Source organism: Scyliorhinus canicula, chromosome 8, assembly GCF_902713615.1.
Source record: "Scyliorhinus canicula chromosome 8, sScyCan1.1, whole genome shotgun sequence".
NCBI lineage: Eukaryota > Metazoa > Chordata > Chondrichthyes > Carcharhiniformes > Scyliorhinidae > Scyliorhinus > Scyliorhinus canicula.
Window position 1 is genome coordinate 147,299,675 of NC_052153.1, and position 16,633 is coordinate 147,316,307.

A 16,633-nucleotide genomic window follows, 5' to 3' on the forward strand; every position below is an offset into this window, starting at 1 on the left:
ATGAGAGTGTATGGTGGGTGGGTGGAGGATCATAGATTGTTATGGAGGGTATGGGGGACCATGGTGGGGATGGGGAGCAGGGGAGGAGGAATGAGGGCTGGAGGGCTATTATATGTTTTGTTCATTTTTTTCAACAAAGCGCCGGAGACTGAGGCGAGCCTTTCGCCCAGCCCCGCTCTGCACTCAACAGCCTCGGTTCTCTCTCTGGGTCACCCAACAGGGCTCCCATTTTCACCCACCACCATGGACCAAAAATCTGAACTTCCAGCGTATTTTTTCCCAGGTCGGAATTGCAGAGCCAGGCATTATACCGAGAATGAAAATTCAGGCTGAAGCAGTTAGCATTAAGAGAAAAAGCAACAAGTTAATAAACTTGGCCGCATTAATCATATTTTCATTTGAAGCATAGCACCCACAACCATGGAGTTCAGTTTTATGTTGTCATTATGATTGAGCATAAATGACAAAAAATTACTGCCATTTATGTGTACCTATTCTGTGGGTACTGCTAATACTCATCAGAAATTACTGCAGAATTTCCTGAAAATTATGTTTGAAAAGAGGCCAATTTGAAGATGAACAGTCCATTATTAATTTTTTTAAAATTTGTCCATGGATATTGGCATTGCTGGCTCAGCCACCATATATTGCTCGTCCTTACGTGACAGTGTGGAAGTGCATAGAATTTTACAGCACAGAAACAGACTATTCAGTCCAACAAATCTTAGTGCTTATCTTAGTGCCTCCAACCCTGCTTCATCTCACCGTGTCAGCGCATCCTTCTATCGTTTCCCCCATGTATTTAGATACCTCCCTCCTTAATGCACCTAGATTATTCTCATGAAGCTTTCCATGTGGTCTTGAGTTCCATGATATAAATCTTTCTTCAGATGTTCTGGTTGGCCAGATCACATTGCTATATCAAGAAAATAAAAGTTAGCATTTATCAGTGATGTTAGTCACAGGGTAGATTTGGGCCAGGACATCAGGGTGAACAGCACTTCTGCTTTTCCAAATAGTGTCTTCAGATCTTTCCACATCTCTGTATGTCATTTAGCATCTCATCCGCAAGACAGCACCATTGATGGAGCAACACTCCCTGAATGTTGCCCGAGTGCGGGCCTAGTGTTTCTGTAAAACTTGGGAGTGGGATTTGGACCCATGAGTTTGTGACTCAGAGGTGACCACTAACCCGCAATTGATAATAGGACTTTTGTTCAATGGGATGCACCTTGGAGGAGAGGCCAAGTGTGCCACAGACTGAATTAGTCCATCCTTATGAACAGGAAGTTCCAGCTGCCTTTGATATTTTAACAACGTGCAGACAAGACACTGATAGACAGAACATGATGCTGCATCAAATGCTGATTATTGATCTGGGCTAAACTAGCTGATGTGATTTGGGGTTATAGTGGAGATGCTATAGAAGAGTCTCAGTGCCTACAGATGTGGAAAGGGAAAACCAACCAGAATTCCCAATCTTGATCCCTCATCGAATGCTTTCACCCTGAGTTCACTTACAAGTAAAATGGGATTGAGCACTTTGAGTGCCCGTTTTAAGTGCCTTTGCTCTGCCCTTTCTTATTTCAAGGACTTTTTGGCATTCACAGACTAGATTCACAGATAAAGAGTGTTCACTTGGTCTTGTAGGGGGAGAAAAAATTAGCAACATATCTATGACCTCCCTTCTTTCATTTTCCTAAATCAGCTACTTTCCTTTTTGTTGAAATGCATTGAGTAAGTAGATTTGAACTGCAGAAGGTTACTATGCTCTGGCATTTGCTTTAATGAAGATGGTGGGCGGTATTCTCTGATAGTGGGGCTATGTCCCTACACCCATGAGAAAACGGGCGCGAATCACTCTGGACTTTCCTGGAGAAAGTCCAGAGTGATTCTCCGTTTTGCAGGGAGCTAGCAGGGCCCCGGAGTGCTCCTCGCAGCTCCGGCTGCAGATACGGGGCCTGCACCTCCGGCCATGGATCCACGCATGGATGCGGCGGCCTCGCACAACAAGGCGGAACCACACCGCGGGCCGGCTCCAACAATATAGCCCCCCCCCCCCCCCCCCGAGATCACGCGCTCCCGCCGACTGGTGGCTCCCAATTACGGGCCTTGCCGTTCTGTAGCCCCCCCCACCAGGGCAGCCACAGACTGAGACCGCAGCCACCACTCCGAGCTCCCGCCGGATGGAACCATGAGTGAACACACCGGCGGGAACCCGGCCAGTTGTCGCCGGAGAATCACTGCTGGGGCCTCTTTCAATGGCCCCCGACCGGCGCTGCGTCGACCAAGAGCGCGCGATTGCCGGCGATTCTCCGGTCCCCAGAGAATCATGGGGGCGGAAAATGGGCGTCAGACCTGCGGTCGGAGGGCGGCATGTGGCGTAGTGGTTAGCACTGGACTGCGGCGCTGAGGACCCGGGTTCGAATCCCGGCCCTGGGTCACTGTCCGTGTGGAGTTTGCACATTCTCCCCATGTCTGCGTGGGTTTCACCCCCACAACCCAAAGATGTGCAGGTTAGGTGGACTGGCCATGCTAAATTGCCCCTTAATTGGAAAAAATATATAATTGGGTACTCTAAATTTATTTTTAAAAAAGACCTGCGATCGGGTCCGACACCTCTCCCGATCGCAGGTCTGACGCCTATTCCCGTCCCCGCGTCGAGCGCTATTGCGACACGGAGGTTTGGAGAATCCTGGCCAGTGGGTATACCAGAAGCCGAAAATATAGGATGAATTTTGGTAACACATTTGAGACCCAGATAAGACATCAAAAACATTTAGAAATGATAGAATATTAATGTAAGTACTGCTGTCAATAAGATCATCTTGGTTGTGTTTTGCTCATCAGAGTATACCCATCAATTTCAACATCGAGCTACTAAAGAATGCTCCCAACCCAATGGGTGTCCTTCGCTCTAAGGCCTCTGGTGAACCTCCACAGTGCATGTCCTGTGTAACGTTATTTGCTGTGAAGCGTGCCATTGAGTCAGCCCGGGAGCAGGCTGGGCAGAGCACCTACTTTCCATTAAGTGAGTATGATCAATGGGGTGTGTTTACATGGTGCAGCCTGATCAGCGGAATTTTGATTCTAATATTAACTTATTTAGTTTAACCAGGTTAACACCAGCAAAAAAAATAAAATAAGATCAGCTGGAAAATCTAGGTTTGTGTAACTGTGGTAATAGGAGTGTTTGACTAAATCACCCCAACTTTACAAGGCAAGTTACCAAATCAGAGAATGCTGTGCACGGCATGTGGTGTCCGTGGATGCGCTATAAAAACATAATAGGATTAGTATGCACTTGACTGAGCCACATAATTAAAACACTACTATTGTTGAACCAATTATATAAGTTTTCAACATCTATCTACTGCATTCTTATAAATTCAAATGACTTGATTCCTTCGCTTCTTAATTCATAGGAGAGACCTAAAAGAGGACCATACGTGTTTCTGCATCTTGTGCCAAATCTTGATGCGGGTCAATAGATGTTTATAAGATGTTTATTGAATCATGGCATTCTGCTGATGTCTTGTGCTAAGACGAAGCTCAAGCCGATTTCAATGTAATAAGATTTAGTTAACTGCTTTCTATTTCTCTCATTGTGCTGACATCTTTTGCTAGCTTGAGCTAAAGAAAGTAAGACCTGCATTTAAATGGTGTCTTTCACGTAAACGGAGAACTACATAGCCAAGGAACTGCTTTTGAACTGTTGTAATTTAAGAAACATGGCAGCCAATTTGAGCACAGCAAGCTCCCGCAAACAGCAATGTGATCATCACCAGGTTGAGGAGAAAAAATGTTTTAAAATATTTCTCTGAGTGGTAACCAGGTCAAGTTTTATCAATACAGATGAAAATTAATTTAGTACAAAATTAAGCATTTTCTCTAATCCACCACTTATCCTATTTTAAGTGATTTTAGGTTACTAAAAATACTTTAAGAAAAACATGCAAAACTGTTTTCCACTTATTTTGGAGAACAGTAGTCAGTTTCGTAGTAACTTTCTTTTTTGTAATGCATTCAAAACCTTTCAAAACTTAATAGTGTTTTTGTGAACTAAAGAGCCTGCACGAAGAGCAGTGAGCAGAAAGCCCCAATGGTGAATAATGCACATTTGTGGTGTGGCCAAATTTATGGGCAAGACCAATTCTAGCACAATATTTTCTTTTAAAACTAGAGATAAAGATTACAGAAACTTGGGTTTGCATTGAACACAATTTGGGCTTAAAAATGTTGTCATCGTATATGCTGGTTACACCAATAATTGGCAAATTGTGGCAAGATGACCAATGTAATTGAGTTAAATGTTGTGACTAGTACTTGTATGGTTCTACAAAGGCCTTGTGCAAGCTAGAATTGCAATTTGACTTGAGTATTTAACTGTTGTAGTTATACATCCTTTTCAATTTTCCCTAGTCTGACCTGTTGCCTAGGGTTTCTCTGCTGTTTTGTCCTTTTTAGCAGGGAAGGGCATGGAATTACCCAGACTCAAGTTTACCAATTATTCACATTAAAGCATACCTGCCACACACAAGCCCAATGTGTCTAATTCAGCCTGTGCTCAATTCATTTCACCTGCTTTTCCAACTCCTGAACACATCTTTATGGCATTAGCAAAACCGAGTTGTTTCTGAAATGGAAGCTGGCAAAATAAGTTTTTATATGTAAAATGACTGAAGAATTGAGCCCAGGCAACCATATGCATATTTGCGAAAACCACTAACCAGCAGGTAATGGGAGTGAAAAGCATGCTTTATTGTGGGCTTTAAGGGTACATGTTCAATAACAACCAATTAAATAGTCATCATTGATTTACACCTAGAAGACCTGTTTGGAAATCTCTTCCAGCTGTAACAATTCAGGTAGTTCAAGGAATTATTGTACTAATAATTTGAGAATTAAGAAAGATTATGAAAAAAATCCATTTGAAGAAACTGGATAAGAAATTAGAGCTAAAAAGTAAACCAACGGAGTCCATGTGTCAGGTCAACATTTGCATGCATGTTGTTTCTCGCAACCATCATATTGAAACTGCTATTACCTTCAAATTGTCAGATCTTTAATTAGTGAGAGCATTAGAAATGTCACTAATGCAGTTAATTATTTCACGGAAGATTTAGATCAATTAGCTCAGATTAATTAATTTATTACTGACACATGCAATGTGTTGCAACTGAGATGTAAAAATGTGGAATACATATACACAATAAATGTAATAGCCAGAAGGACTCCAATACAGATATAAACACTGTCGGTGTTAGCTATTATTGATGTGTTTTCTTAATTCTGTAATCAAAGTATTTTTATGTGTGAGGTTAGTGTGTTTTCTTACCCTCATAGTGGTTTGTCCCAATTAATGTACTTTCCAACTGCAAACTTTTGCTAATTCAAAAACAATGAGGATTCATTATATTCACACACTTGCCCCAAAGGTTTAGACGTGACATCTCGCGCACTCTTTAAGGAAAAAAACAATAGAGTTAAAGGTAAAATAGAAAATATCTGTTTCAGTGGGGGGAAAAAATACTTTTTAAATCTGATGCGCATTTGACTCCAGCTGACTCATGAAGGTTTTTAGAGTGGCCCTTGTAAATTTGTGGAACTGGAATGAGTTCCATTTATTATTGGTTTAGACGAGTGTATAACTTTAAGTTGCATTGGAACAAAACTGAAGTTAATTTTGAGTGTATATATACTCCTCTGTTGAGGTCTGCAGTGTTGTGAACACATTACAGAATAGGGTTCTATAAAACACCATGGTATTTTCATTAATTCCAAAGAATAGCAAATGTTATAAGTATGGCAGCAGGAATTTAACAAGTATTAATGGCCTTTGTTAACCTCACACCATGGAAGAATAAAAACTTAATTTGAATTGAATTATATGAAAAAAGGGTGGTTATAGAAACAAATTATAATGTTTGTCACGATACTTATTGGTCTGACATTTCTCCATAGGTGGGCCAGCAACAGTTGATGTAATCCAGACAAGCTGCCTTGTGGATCCCACAAAATTTTCAATCTGAAAGCGCGTTACCACTTTGTGCTATTCCACTGAGCAAAGCGAATAATCTTCTCTCTCTCTGATATTGTTTTGTCTTTGCCTGTATTTCACAAAGCTATACAATTGTTAACCATATAGCCAGAGAGCCTATTACCTTAATGTTTACTCCTCTGCTGATTATCTCTTTACCTCGAACGCAAACCTGTAGAATAAGTAAAATGGAACTGCTAAAATAAAACAAAATCATACAACACATTGCAAACTGAAATAAACAAAACATTTCTGAATGTTCATATCTCTTAAGAGGCAAGGTCTCAATGCACACAGTCAAAAGAACAATAGGACATGAAAAAAACTTTTGGTTGCATTAGATTTACACATGAATAGGTTAATTAAAACATATCTGACAAATACAGTAATGGGCAAACAAAACATGATATTGTGTTGAAAATTAAAGGAATTTCATGTTGAAATGAAGACTACAAAAATGCACATATGATTTATGGTGGGCATGTCTTTGTGTATCTTTTGCATTTTCATCTAAACAGAGAAGAGGTTTTCACTGATGTCAGATGCTGAATACTTTCCAATCAAGCCAAGCAACGAGACTGAGGATAATATTATTATAATTAACACTATTGGATATAATAAAGTCTTTATTATTCTCCACATTACAATAGTGAAATTATTTTCAAATTGATAAGGAAAATTATACTGGTGTGTAACTTTACGTTTAATGGTAAAAGTATAAAATTCAGTTTGTAAAAGACTTGATGCAATGGAACTGATTATTGCTAGTTGGTAAGGACTTCCTGTCATTTTTCATGTTTTACTTTTACATTGTATTTTATTCATTCAGGGGGTGTGGCCATCGCTGCCAAGCCCAATATTTATTGTGCATCCCTGATTGCCCTTAACAAGCAGATAATGAGCTGCGTTTCTGAACCACTGCAGTTCGTATGGTATAGGTACATCCACAGTGCTGCTGGAAAGTTCCAGGATTTTGATCAGTGACAGTGAATGAAGTAACAATGATATAGTTCCAAGCAGTGGCGTGCAGAGGTCTGGTGATGCCCGGGGCAAATCTTGATTGTATGCCCCAAAGCCCCACGTAAATATTTCATTAAATATCACCAAAAAACCTATAGAAAACGTAGTTGCACCCGTTCTAGAGCTATTCACTGACCTCTTTATCTTTAGAACATAGAACGATACAGCGCAGTACAGGCCCTTCGGCCCTCGATGTTGCACCGACATGGAAAAAAAACTAAAGGCCATCTAACCTACACTATGCCCTTATCATCCATATACTTATCCAATAAACTTTTAAATGCCCTCAATGTTGGCGAGTTCACTACTGTTGCAGGTAGGGCATTCCACGGCCTCACCACTCTTTGCGTAAAAAACCCACCTCTGACCTCTGTCCTATATCTATTACCCCTCAATTTAAGGCTATGTCCCCTCGTGCTAGCCACCTCCATCCGCGGGAGAAGGCTCTCGCTGTCCACCCTATCTAACCCTCTGATCATTTTGTATGCCTCTATTAAGTCACCTCTTAACCTTCTCTCTAACGAAAACAACCTCAAGTCCATCAGCCTTTCCTCATAAGATTTTCCCTCCATACCAGGCAACATCCTGGTAAATCTCCTCTGCACCCGTTCCAAAGCTTCCACGTCCTTCCTATAATGAGGCGACCAGAACTGTGCGCAATACTCCAAATGCGGCCGTACTAGAGTTTTGTACAACTGCAACATGACCTCATGACTCCGGAACTCAATCCCTCTACCAATAAAGGCCAACACACCATAGGCCTTCTTCACAACCCTATCAACCTGGGTGGCAACTTTCAGGGATCTATGTACATGGACACCGAGATCCCTCTGCTCATCCACACTACCAAGAATTTTACCATTAGCCAAATATTCCACATTCCTGTTATTCTTTCCAAAGTGAATCACCTCACACTTCTCCACATTAAACTCCATTTGCCACCTCTCAGCCCAGCTCTGCAGCTTATCTATGTCCCTCTGTAACCTGCAACATCCTTCCGCACTGTCTACAACTCCACCGACTTTAGTGTCGTCTGCAAATTTACTCACCCATCCTTCTGCGCCCTCCTCTAGGTCATTTATAAAAATGATGTGGAGATGCCGGCGTTGGACTGGGGTGAGCACAGTAAGAAGTCTTACAACACCAGGTTAAAGTCCAACAGGTTTGTTTCAAACACGAGCTTTCGGAGCACGGCTCCTTCTTCAGGTGATTTATAAAAATGACAAACAGCAACGGCCCCAGAACAGATCCTTGTGGTACCTTGAGGAAATGGCTGAGGAACTGAACAGGTTTTTTGGGTCGGTCTTCACAGTGGAAGACACAAATAACATGCCAGCGACTGATAGAAATGAGGCTATGACAGGTGAGGACCTTGAGAGGATTGTTATCACTAAGGAGGGACTGATGGGCAAGCTAATGGGGCTAAAGGTAGACAAGTCTCCTGGCCCTGATGGAATGCATCCCAGAGTGCTAAAAGAGATGGCTAGGGAAATTGCAGATGCACTTGTGATAATTTACCGAAATTCACTAGACTCTGGGGTGGTCCCGGTGGATTGGAAATTAGCAAACGTGACGCCACTGTTTAAAAAAGGAGGTAGGCAGAAAGCAGGAAATTATAGGCCAGTGAGCTTAACTTTGGTAATAGGGAAGATGCTGGAAGCTATCATCAAGGAAGAAATAGCGAGGCATCTGGATAGAAATTGTCCCATTGGGCAGACGCAGCATGGGTTCGTAAAAGGCAGGTCATGCCTAACTAATTTAGTGGAATTTTTTGAGGACATTACCAGTGCAGTAGATAACGGGGAGCCGATGGATGTGGTATATCTGGATTTCCAGAAAGCCTTTGACAAGGTGCCACACAAAAGGTTGCTGCATAAGATAAAGATACATGGCATTAAGGGTAAAGTAGTAGCATGGATAGAGGATTGGTTAATTAATAGAAAGCAAAGAGTTGGGATAAATGGGTGTTTCTCTGGTTGGCAATCAGTAGCTAGTGGTGTCCCTCAGGGATCCGTGTTGGGCCCATAATTGTTCACAATTTACATAGATGATTTGGAGTTGGGGACCAAGGGCAATGTGTCCAAGTTTGCAGATGACACTAAGTTGAGTGGTAAAGCGAAAAGTGCAGAGGATACTGGAAGTCTGCAGAGGGATTTGGATAGGTTAAGTGAATGGGCTCGGGTCTGGCAGATGGAATACAATGTTGACAAATGTGAGGTTATCCATTTTGGTAGGAATAACAGCAAACGGGATTATTATTTAAACAATAAAATATTAAAGCATGCCGCTGTTCAGAGAGACTTGGGTGTGCTAGTGCATGAGTCACAGAAGGTTGGTTTACAAGTGCAACAGGTGATTAAGAAGGCAAATGGAATTTTGTCCTTCATTGCTAGAGGGATGGAGTTTAAGATTAGGGAGGTTATGTTGCAATTGTATAAGGTGTTAGTGCGGCCACACCTGGAGTATTGTGTTCAGTTTTGGTCTCCTTACTTGAGAAAGGACGTACTGGCGCTGGAGGGTGTGCAGAGGAGATTCACTAGGTTAATCCCAGAGCTGAAGGGATTGGATTATGAGGAGAGGTTGAGTAGACTGGGACTGTACTCGTTGGAATTTAGAAGGATGAGGGGGGATCTTATAGAAACATTTAAAATTATGAAGGGAATAGATAGGATAGATGCGGGCAGGTTGTTTCCACTGGCGGGTGACAGCAGAACTAGGGGACATAGCCTCAAAATAAGGGGAAGTAGATTTAGGACTGAGTTTAGGAGGAACTTCTTCACCCAAAGGGTTGTGAATCTATGGAATTCCTTGCCCAGTGAAGCAGTTGAGGCTCCTTCATTACATGTTTTTAAGGTAAAGATAGATAGTTTTTTGAAGAATAAAGGGATTAAGGGTTATGGTTTTCGGGCCGGAAAGTGGAGCTGAGTCCACAAAAGATCAGCCATGATCTAATTGAATGGCGGAGCAGGCTCGAGGGGCCAGATGGCCTACTCCTGCTCCTAGTTCTTATGTTTACGCCACTCGTAACTGAACTCCATTCTGAACATTTCCCATCAACTACCACTCTCTGTCTTCTTTCAACTAGCCAATTTCTGATCCACATCTCTAAATCACCCTCAATCCCCAGCCTCCGTATTTTCTGCAATAGCCGACCGTGGGGAACCTTATCAAACGCTTTACTGAAATCCATATACACCGCATCAACTGCTCTACCCTCGTCTACCTGTTCAGTCACCTTCTCAAAGAACTCGATAAGGTTTGTGAGGCATGACCTACCCTTCACAAAACCATGCTGACTATCCCTAATCATATTATTCCTATCTAGATGATTATAAATTGTATCTTTTATAATCCTCTCCAAGACTTTACCCACCACAGACGTTAGGCTCACCGGCCTATAGTTACCGGGGTTATCTCTACTCCCCTTCTTGAACAAAGGGACCACATTTGCTATCCTCCAGTCCTCTGGCACTATTCCTGTAGCCAATGATGACCTAACAATCAAAGCCAAAGGCTCAGCAATCTCTTCCCTGGCTTCCCAGAGAATCCTAGGATAAATCCCATCAGGCCCCGGGGGCTTATCTATTTTCACCTTGTCCAGAATTGCCAACACTTCTTCCCTACGCAACTCAAAGCCATCTATTCTAATAGCCTGGGTCTCAGCATTCTCCTCCACAATATTATCTTTTTCCTGAGTGAATACTGACGAAAAGTATTCATTTAGTATCTCGCTTATCTCCTCAGCCTCCACACACAACTTCCCACCACTGTCCTTGACTGGCCCTACTCTTACCCTAGTCATTCTTTTATTCCTGACATACCTATAGAAAGCTTTTGGGTTTTCCTTGATCCTACCTGCCAAAGACTTCTCATGTCCCCTCCTTGCTCGTCTTAGCTCTCTCTTTAGATCCTTCCTCGCTTCCTTGTAACTATCAAGCGCCCCAACTGAAACTTCACGCCTCATCTTCACATAGGCCTCCTTCTTCCTCTTAACAAGAGATTCCACTTCTTTGGTAAACCACGGTTCCCTCGCTCGACCCCTTACCCCCTGCCTGACTGGTACGTACTTATCAAGAACATGCAATAGCTGTTCCTTGAACAAGCTCCACATATCCAGTGTGCCCAAGCCTTGCAGCCTACTTCTCCAACCTACACATCCTAAGTCATGTCTAATGGCATCATAATTGCCCTTCCCCCAGCTATAACTCTTGCCCTGCGGGGTATACTTATCCCTTTCCATCACTAACGTAAAGGTCACCGAATTGTGGTCACTGTTTCCAAAGTGCTCACCTACCTCCAGATCTAACACCTGGCCTGGTTCATTACCCAAAACCAAATCCAATGTGGCCTCGCCTCTTGTTGGCCTGTCAACATATTGTGTCAGGAAACCCTCCTGCACACATTGTACAAAGAACGACCCATCTAATGTACTCAAACTATATCTTTTCCAGTCAATATTTGGAAAGTTAAAGTCTCCCATAACAACTACCCTGTTACTTTCGTTCTTTTCCAGAATCATCTTCGCCATCCTTTCCTCTACATCCCTAGAACTATTAGGTGGCCTATAGAAAACTCCCAACAGGGTGACCTCTCCTTTCCTGTTTCTAACCTCAGCCCATATTACCTCGGAAGAAGAGTCCCCATCTAGCATCCTTTCCGCCACTGTAATACTGTCCTTGACAAGCAGCCCCACACCTCCCCCTCTTTTGCCCCCTTCTCTGACCTTACGAAAACACCTAAACCCCGGAACCTGCAACAACCATTCCTGTCCCTGCTCTATCCATGTCTCTGAAATGGCCACAACATCGAAGTCCCAGGTACCAACCCATGCTGCCAGTTCGCCTACCTTATTTCGTATACTCCTGGTATTGAAGTAGACACACTTCAAACCACCTAGCTGAACACTGGCACCCTCCTGCGAAGTCAAATCTGTGCTCCTGACCTCTATACTCTCAATCTCCCGTACCCCAAAACTACAATCCAGGTTCCCATGCCCCTGCTGAATTAGTTTAAACCCCCCCCAAAGAGCACTAACAAATCTCCCCCCCCCCCCAGGATATTGGTGCCCCTCAGGTTCAGATGTAGACCATCCTGTCTATAGAGGTCCCACCTTCCCCAGAAAGAGCCCCAGTTATCCAGAAATCTGAATCCCTCCCGCCTGCACCATCCCTGTAGCCACGTGTTTAATTGCTCTCTCTCCCTATTCCTCATCTCACTATCACGTAGCGCTGGGATTCTAGGGATATTGTTCTCTTCTTCAGTCATTTTGCTTTGCAGCAATGGGTGAGATGTTATGTCTCGAAAGTTGTGCCTCCCTCCTCTGCAACCCCCATGGAGAAGGATAAGAGCAGCAACGTCATGGAAATACTGTTATGACCCTTGTGGAAACAAACTACAAACAACCCAACTAAGACCAATATACAAGACTTCACTTTTATATTAGCAATCACACCAAAATCAACGTAAATTAAACATGAATTAACAGGAAAATTGCAATAATATGACCGATAAATTACACATAGCAGATACAAAGACATATCTCACACATTTCTCAGTCAGCCCATTCAGCCTGTTTGTGCACTCTGCCAGTGCATAAAGGGTCCCCAAATCCAGATATAAAGCTCTGTTCAAGATCCGAGCTCCAGCAGCTTGCAGTCAAGTAGAACATAGACCAGTACAGCACAGAACAGGCCCTTCAGCCCTCGATGTTGTGCCGAGCAATGATCACCCTATTCAAACCCACGTATCCACCCTATACCCGTAACCCAACACACACACACCCTCCCCCTCCTCCCCCCCTCCCTCCCTCCCTCCCTCCCTCCCTCCCCCCCACTCCCCCCCCTCCCCTCCCTCCCCTCCCTCCCCTCCCTCCCCCCCCCCCCTCCCCTCCCCTTAGTAAGTTGACAACTATAGAGAGGGTGCAGAGAAGAGTTTAAAAATGGATCAAAAGATAAAGAATAAATAAAACTCACCCATGGTGGCATTGATTGCCGTCGATTCGGGAGAATTCGCGCCCTTGTTCACGCTCCAGCCGCCGAGTGCAAAGCCGCCTCTTCACCAGCGGCGACCGCGGTGCGCAGGCGCGCTCCGGCCGACCGCGGTGCGCAGGCACGCTCTGGCCGACCGCGGTGCGCAGGCGCGCTCCGGCCACCCGCGGTGCGCAGGCGCGCTCTGGCCGACCGCGGTGCGCGCTCCGTTCTCTTCATGCTGCTGCCCCCATCCAATCGATGCCCGGGGCCAGCGCACCATCGCCCCTCCCTCTGCACGCCACTAGTTCCAAGTCACAATGATGTGTGATTTGGAGAGGAACTTGCGGGTGGTAGCATTAGAACATAGAACATTACAGCGCAGTACAGGCTCTTCGGCCCTCGATGTTGCGCCAACCTGTGAAACCACTCTAAAGCCCATCTACACTATTCCCTTATCATCCATATGTCTATCCAATGACCATTTGAATGCCCTTAATGTTGGCGAGTCCACTACTGTTGCAGGAAGGGCATTCGTAGTCTCTGAGTAAAAGCCTACCTCTGACATCTGTCCTATATCTATCTCCCCTCAATTTAAAGCTATATCCCCGTGTGCTAGGCATCACCATCCGAGGAAAAAGGCTCTCACTGTCCACCCTATCTGATCCTCTGATCATCTTGTATGCCTCAATTAAGTCACCTCTTAACCTTCTTCTCTCTAACGAAAACCATCTCAAGTCCCTCAGCCTTCCCTCATAAGATCTTCCCTCCATACTAGGCAACATTCTGGTAAATCTGCTCTGCACCCTTTCCAATGCTTCCACATCCTGAAAATGAAAAATGAAAATCGCTTATTGTCACGAGTAGGCTTCAAATGAAGTTACTGTGAAAAGCCCCTAGTCTCCACATTCCGGCGCCTGTTCGGGGAGGCTGGTACGGGAATTGAACCGTGCTGCTGGCCTGCCTTGGTCTGCTTTAAAAGCCAGCAATTTAGCCCAGTGTGCTAAACCAGCCCCTATAATCCTTCCTATAATGCGGCGACCAGAATTGCACGCAATACTCCAAATGCGGCCGCACCAGAGTTTTGCGCAGCTGCAACATGACCTCATGGCTCTGAAAAGCAATTCCTCTACCAATAAAAGCTAACACACCGTACGCCTTCTTGACAACCCTCTCAACCTGGGTGGCAACTTTCAGGGATCTATGTACATGGACCCCGACATTTCCCATCAACTACCACCCTTTGTCTTCTTCCAGCTAACCAATTTCTGATCCAAACTGCTAAATCACCCTGAATCCCATGCCTCCGTATTTTCTGCAATAGCCTACCGTGGCGAACCTTATCAAACGCTTTAGTGAAATCCATATACACCACATCAACTGCTTTACCCTCATCCACCTGTTTGGTCACCTTCTCAAAGAACTCAATAAAGTTTGTGAGGCACGACCTACCCTTCATAAAACCGTGTTGACTATCTCTAATCAAATTATTCCTTTCCAGATGATTATACATCCTATCTCTTACAAACCTTTCCAAGACTTTGCCCACAACAGAAGTAAGGCTCACTGGTCTATAGTTATCGGGGTTGTCTCTACTCCCCACCTTGAACAAGGGGACAGCATTTGCTATCCTCCAGTCTTCTGGCACTATTCCTGTAGACAAAGATGACTTAAAGATCAAAGCCAAAGGTTCAGCAATCTCCTCCCTAGCTTCCCAGAGAATCCTAGGATAAATCCCATCCGGCCCTGGGGACTTATCTATTTTCACTCTTTCCAGAATTGCTAACACCTCCTCCTTATGAACCTCAAGCCCTTCTAGTCTAGTATCTGCTGTCCTTGTCCTTCTAAATGGTGGACATCATGGTGTTGGTATGTGCTGTCAAAGGAAACTTGGAAAGTTACTCCATTGCATAATGCTGATGATATACATTGCTGCCACAGGGGAACTTCCGGTGACGGTATGTGAGAGCAAATCGCACAAAAGGCAGCTCCTGTTTTATCGATCGGTTTTGCCCGGTATTCAGTGGGATTTTTGAAGTCAAACCCGAACTGTAAAAAGAATTGCTGGCAGAATTATGTCAAAAATGTAGTCGAAGAAGCCTGCTGAAAAGAAGTCTCAGGCCGATAGTTTGGTGAGGGAGTCGGAGGGAGGGAAGATGGCGGGCGTGGCCTCGTTCATCATGGTAGTCACGCTGACTGCGGTGATGGCGCAGCAGTTTGAGAAGTTGGGATATAAATAAGCAGTTTGGTAGACAAAGCAAGTAGCTGAGGGAATCCTCCAAAGCTAACATTGAGGAAGCATCAAAGAACAGTTGGGGAAGATGTTGTAAGCTGTGAGGGAGCAAGGCAAAAACCTGAAGGCATAGAGGAGGCCTTTTTGCAGCATGAAGAGTGGCTCACCTTGTTGGAAGCATAGATACTATTCGTGGAAGAGAGGAACAGGCCCTGAGCGCAAAAATGGAAGACCTAGAAAAAAGGACTAGGCGACAGAATATGGGTGCTGCCAGAGGTAGTGGAGGGTCTGAGGCCAATGGAGTACCTTTTGGAGATGTTTTCATTTGGGGGGGGGGGGGGGCGTCATCCCTCCAGTGTTGGATAGAGCCCATCGGGCACTGTGGCAGTTGCCACGGGTGAACGGGCTACCATGGGCGGTGATAATTCTCTTCTACATTTTTCAGAGGAAGGAGCGAGTCCCGGAGTGGGCCAAGAACAATGAGAACTTCAACTAGGAGGGGGACACAGTTTGAATACACCAAGACATTGGGGCTGAACTAGCAAAGAGGCATGAGGTCTTTACCAAAGCGAAGCCCGCCCTATATAAGAAAAGATTGTAGTTTGGGGCGGTGTACCCGGTAAGGCGGTGAGCCACAATGGAGTTGAAAGATCACTATTTCAACATGCCGAAGCAGGCGGAGACCTTCATTAAGGTGAAAGGGTTGAGAATTGACTGAAGATGGTCAAATGGGACTTTTAAAAAGGAGGACAGGAAGATTTTGTTGGGGACTTATGGTACTGTGTGTTAATTCTTTGGTTTCTGGACAGCAGGAGGTATTTTCTTGGGGTTAGGTTGGGGTGACCAAGGCAGTTGGGGGTGTAGCCACCTGGGGTGGCCACGTCCCGATTCCAAAATGGATACTCGCAAAGAGTGCAGGGAAAAATGGACAGCACTAGAAAAACAAGCAGGTGCAAGGTTTCCTGTGGATTGGAACTTGCAGAACCCAGACAGAACTGAAGCTACTAGCCATTAGCATAGTAATGAGCTATCTCCGGGGACAAAAAGAAACATTGAAACAATCGGTACCAGGACAGACTTCCCGGCGCCAGTGGAAGCTAAAACAAAGGCAGGCCAACGGTTACCTAGGGCCCGCCCAACGATCAGGGAACGACCCGTTATTGGAGAGAATCGATACAAACGATTGGGACATGGTCCAATTAATTGGGACCAAGTCCAGGGTCCGCCCAGAAGGGCGCGAAACCCTGGGGGCTATAAAACAGAGTTCCCAAGGTCAGTTCGCTCTCTTAAGAACTCTTACTTTCTCCATCTTCACTTTGGCATTTGGCTCTCAGCGACGAGAGCCCGCCAAGCACCAGCCAAGTAAGTCTAAGG

The 16,633-nt window shown here is 44.5% G+C and overlaps 1 protein-coding gene across 2 annotated transcripts in view; it reads left to right on the forward strand.

Annotated features, from left to right (window-relative positions):
• Positions 1-6,779, forward strand: part of LOC119970555 (xanthine dehydrogenase/oxidase-like) — a 225,224-nt gene extending 218,445 nt beyond the window's left edge. For both annotated transcript variants that reach the window (XM_038805371.1, XM_038805370.1), the window contains 2 exons: positions 2,851-3,031; positions 5,965-6,779. In XM_038805371.1, the coding sequence (XP_038661299.1) occupies positions 2,851-3,031; positions 5,965-6,032 (249 nt within the window). In that variant the 3' untranslated portion in view covers positions 6,033-6,779. The remainder of the gene's footprint in view (positions 1-2,850; positions 3,032-5,964) is intronic.
• The last annotated feature ends 9,854 nt before the right edge of the window (positions 6,780-16,633 follow it).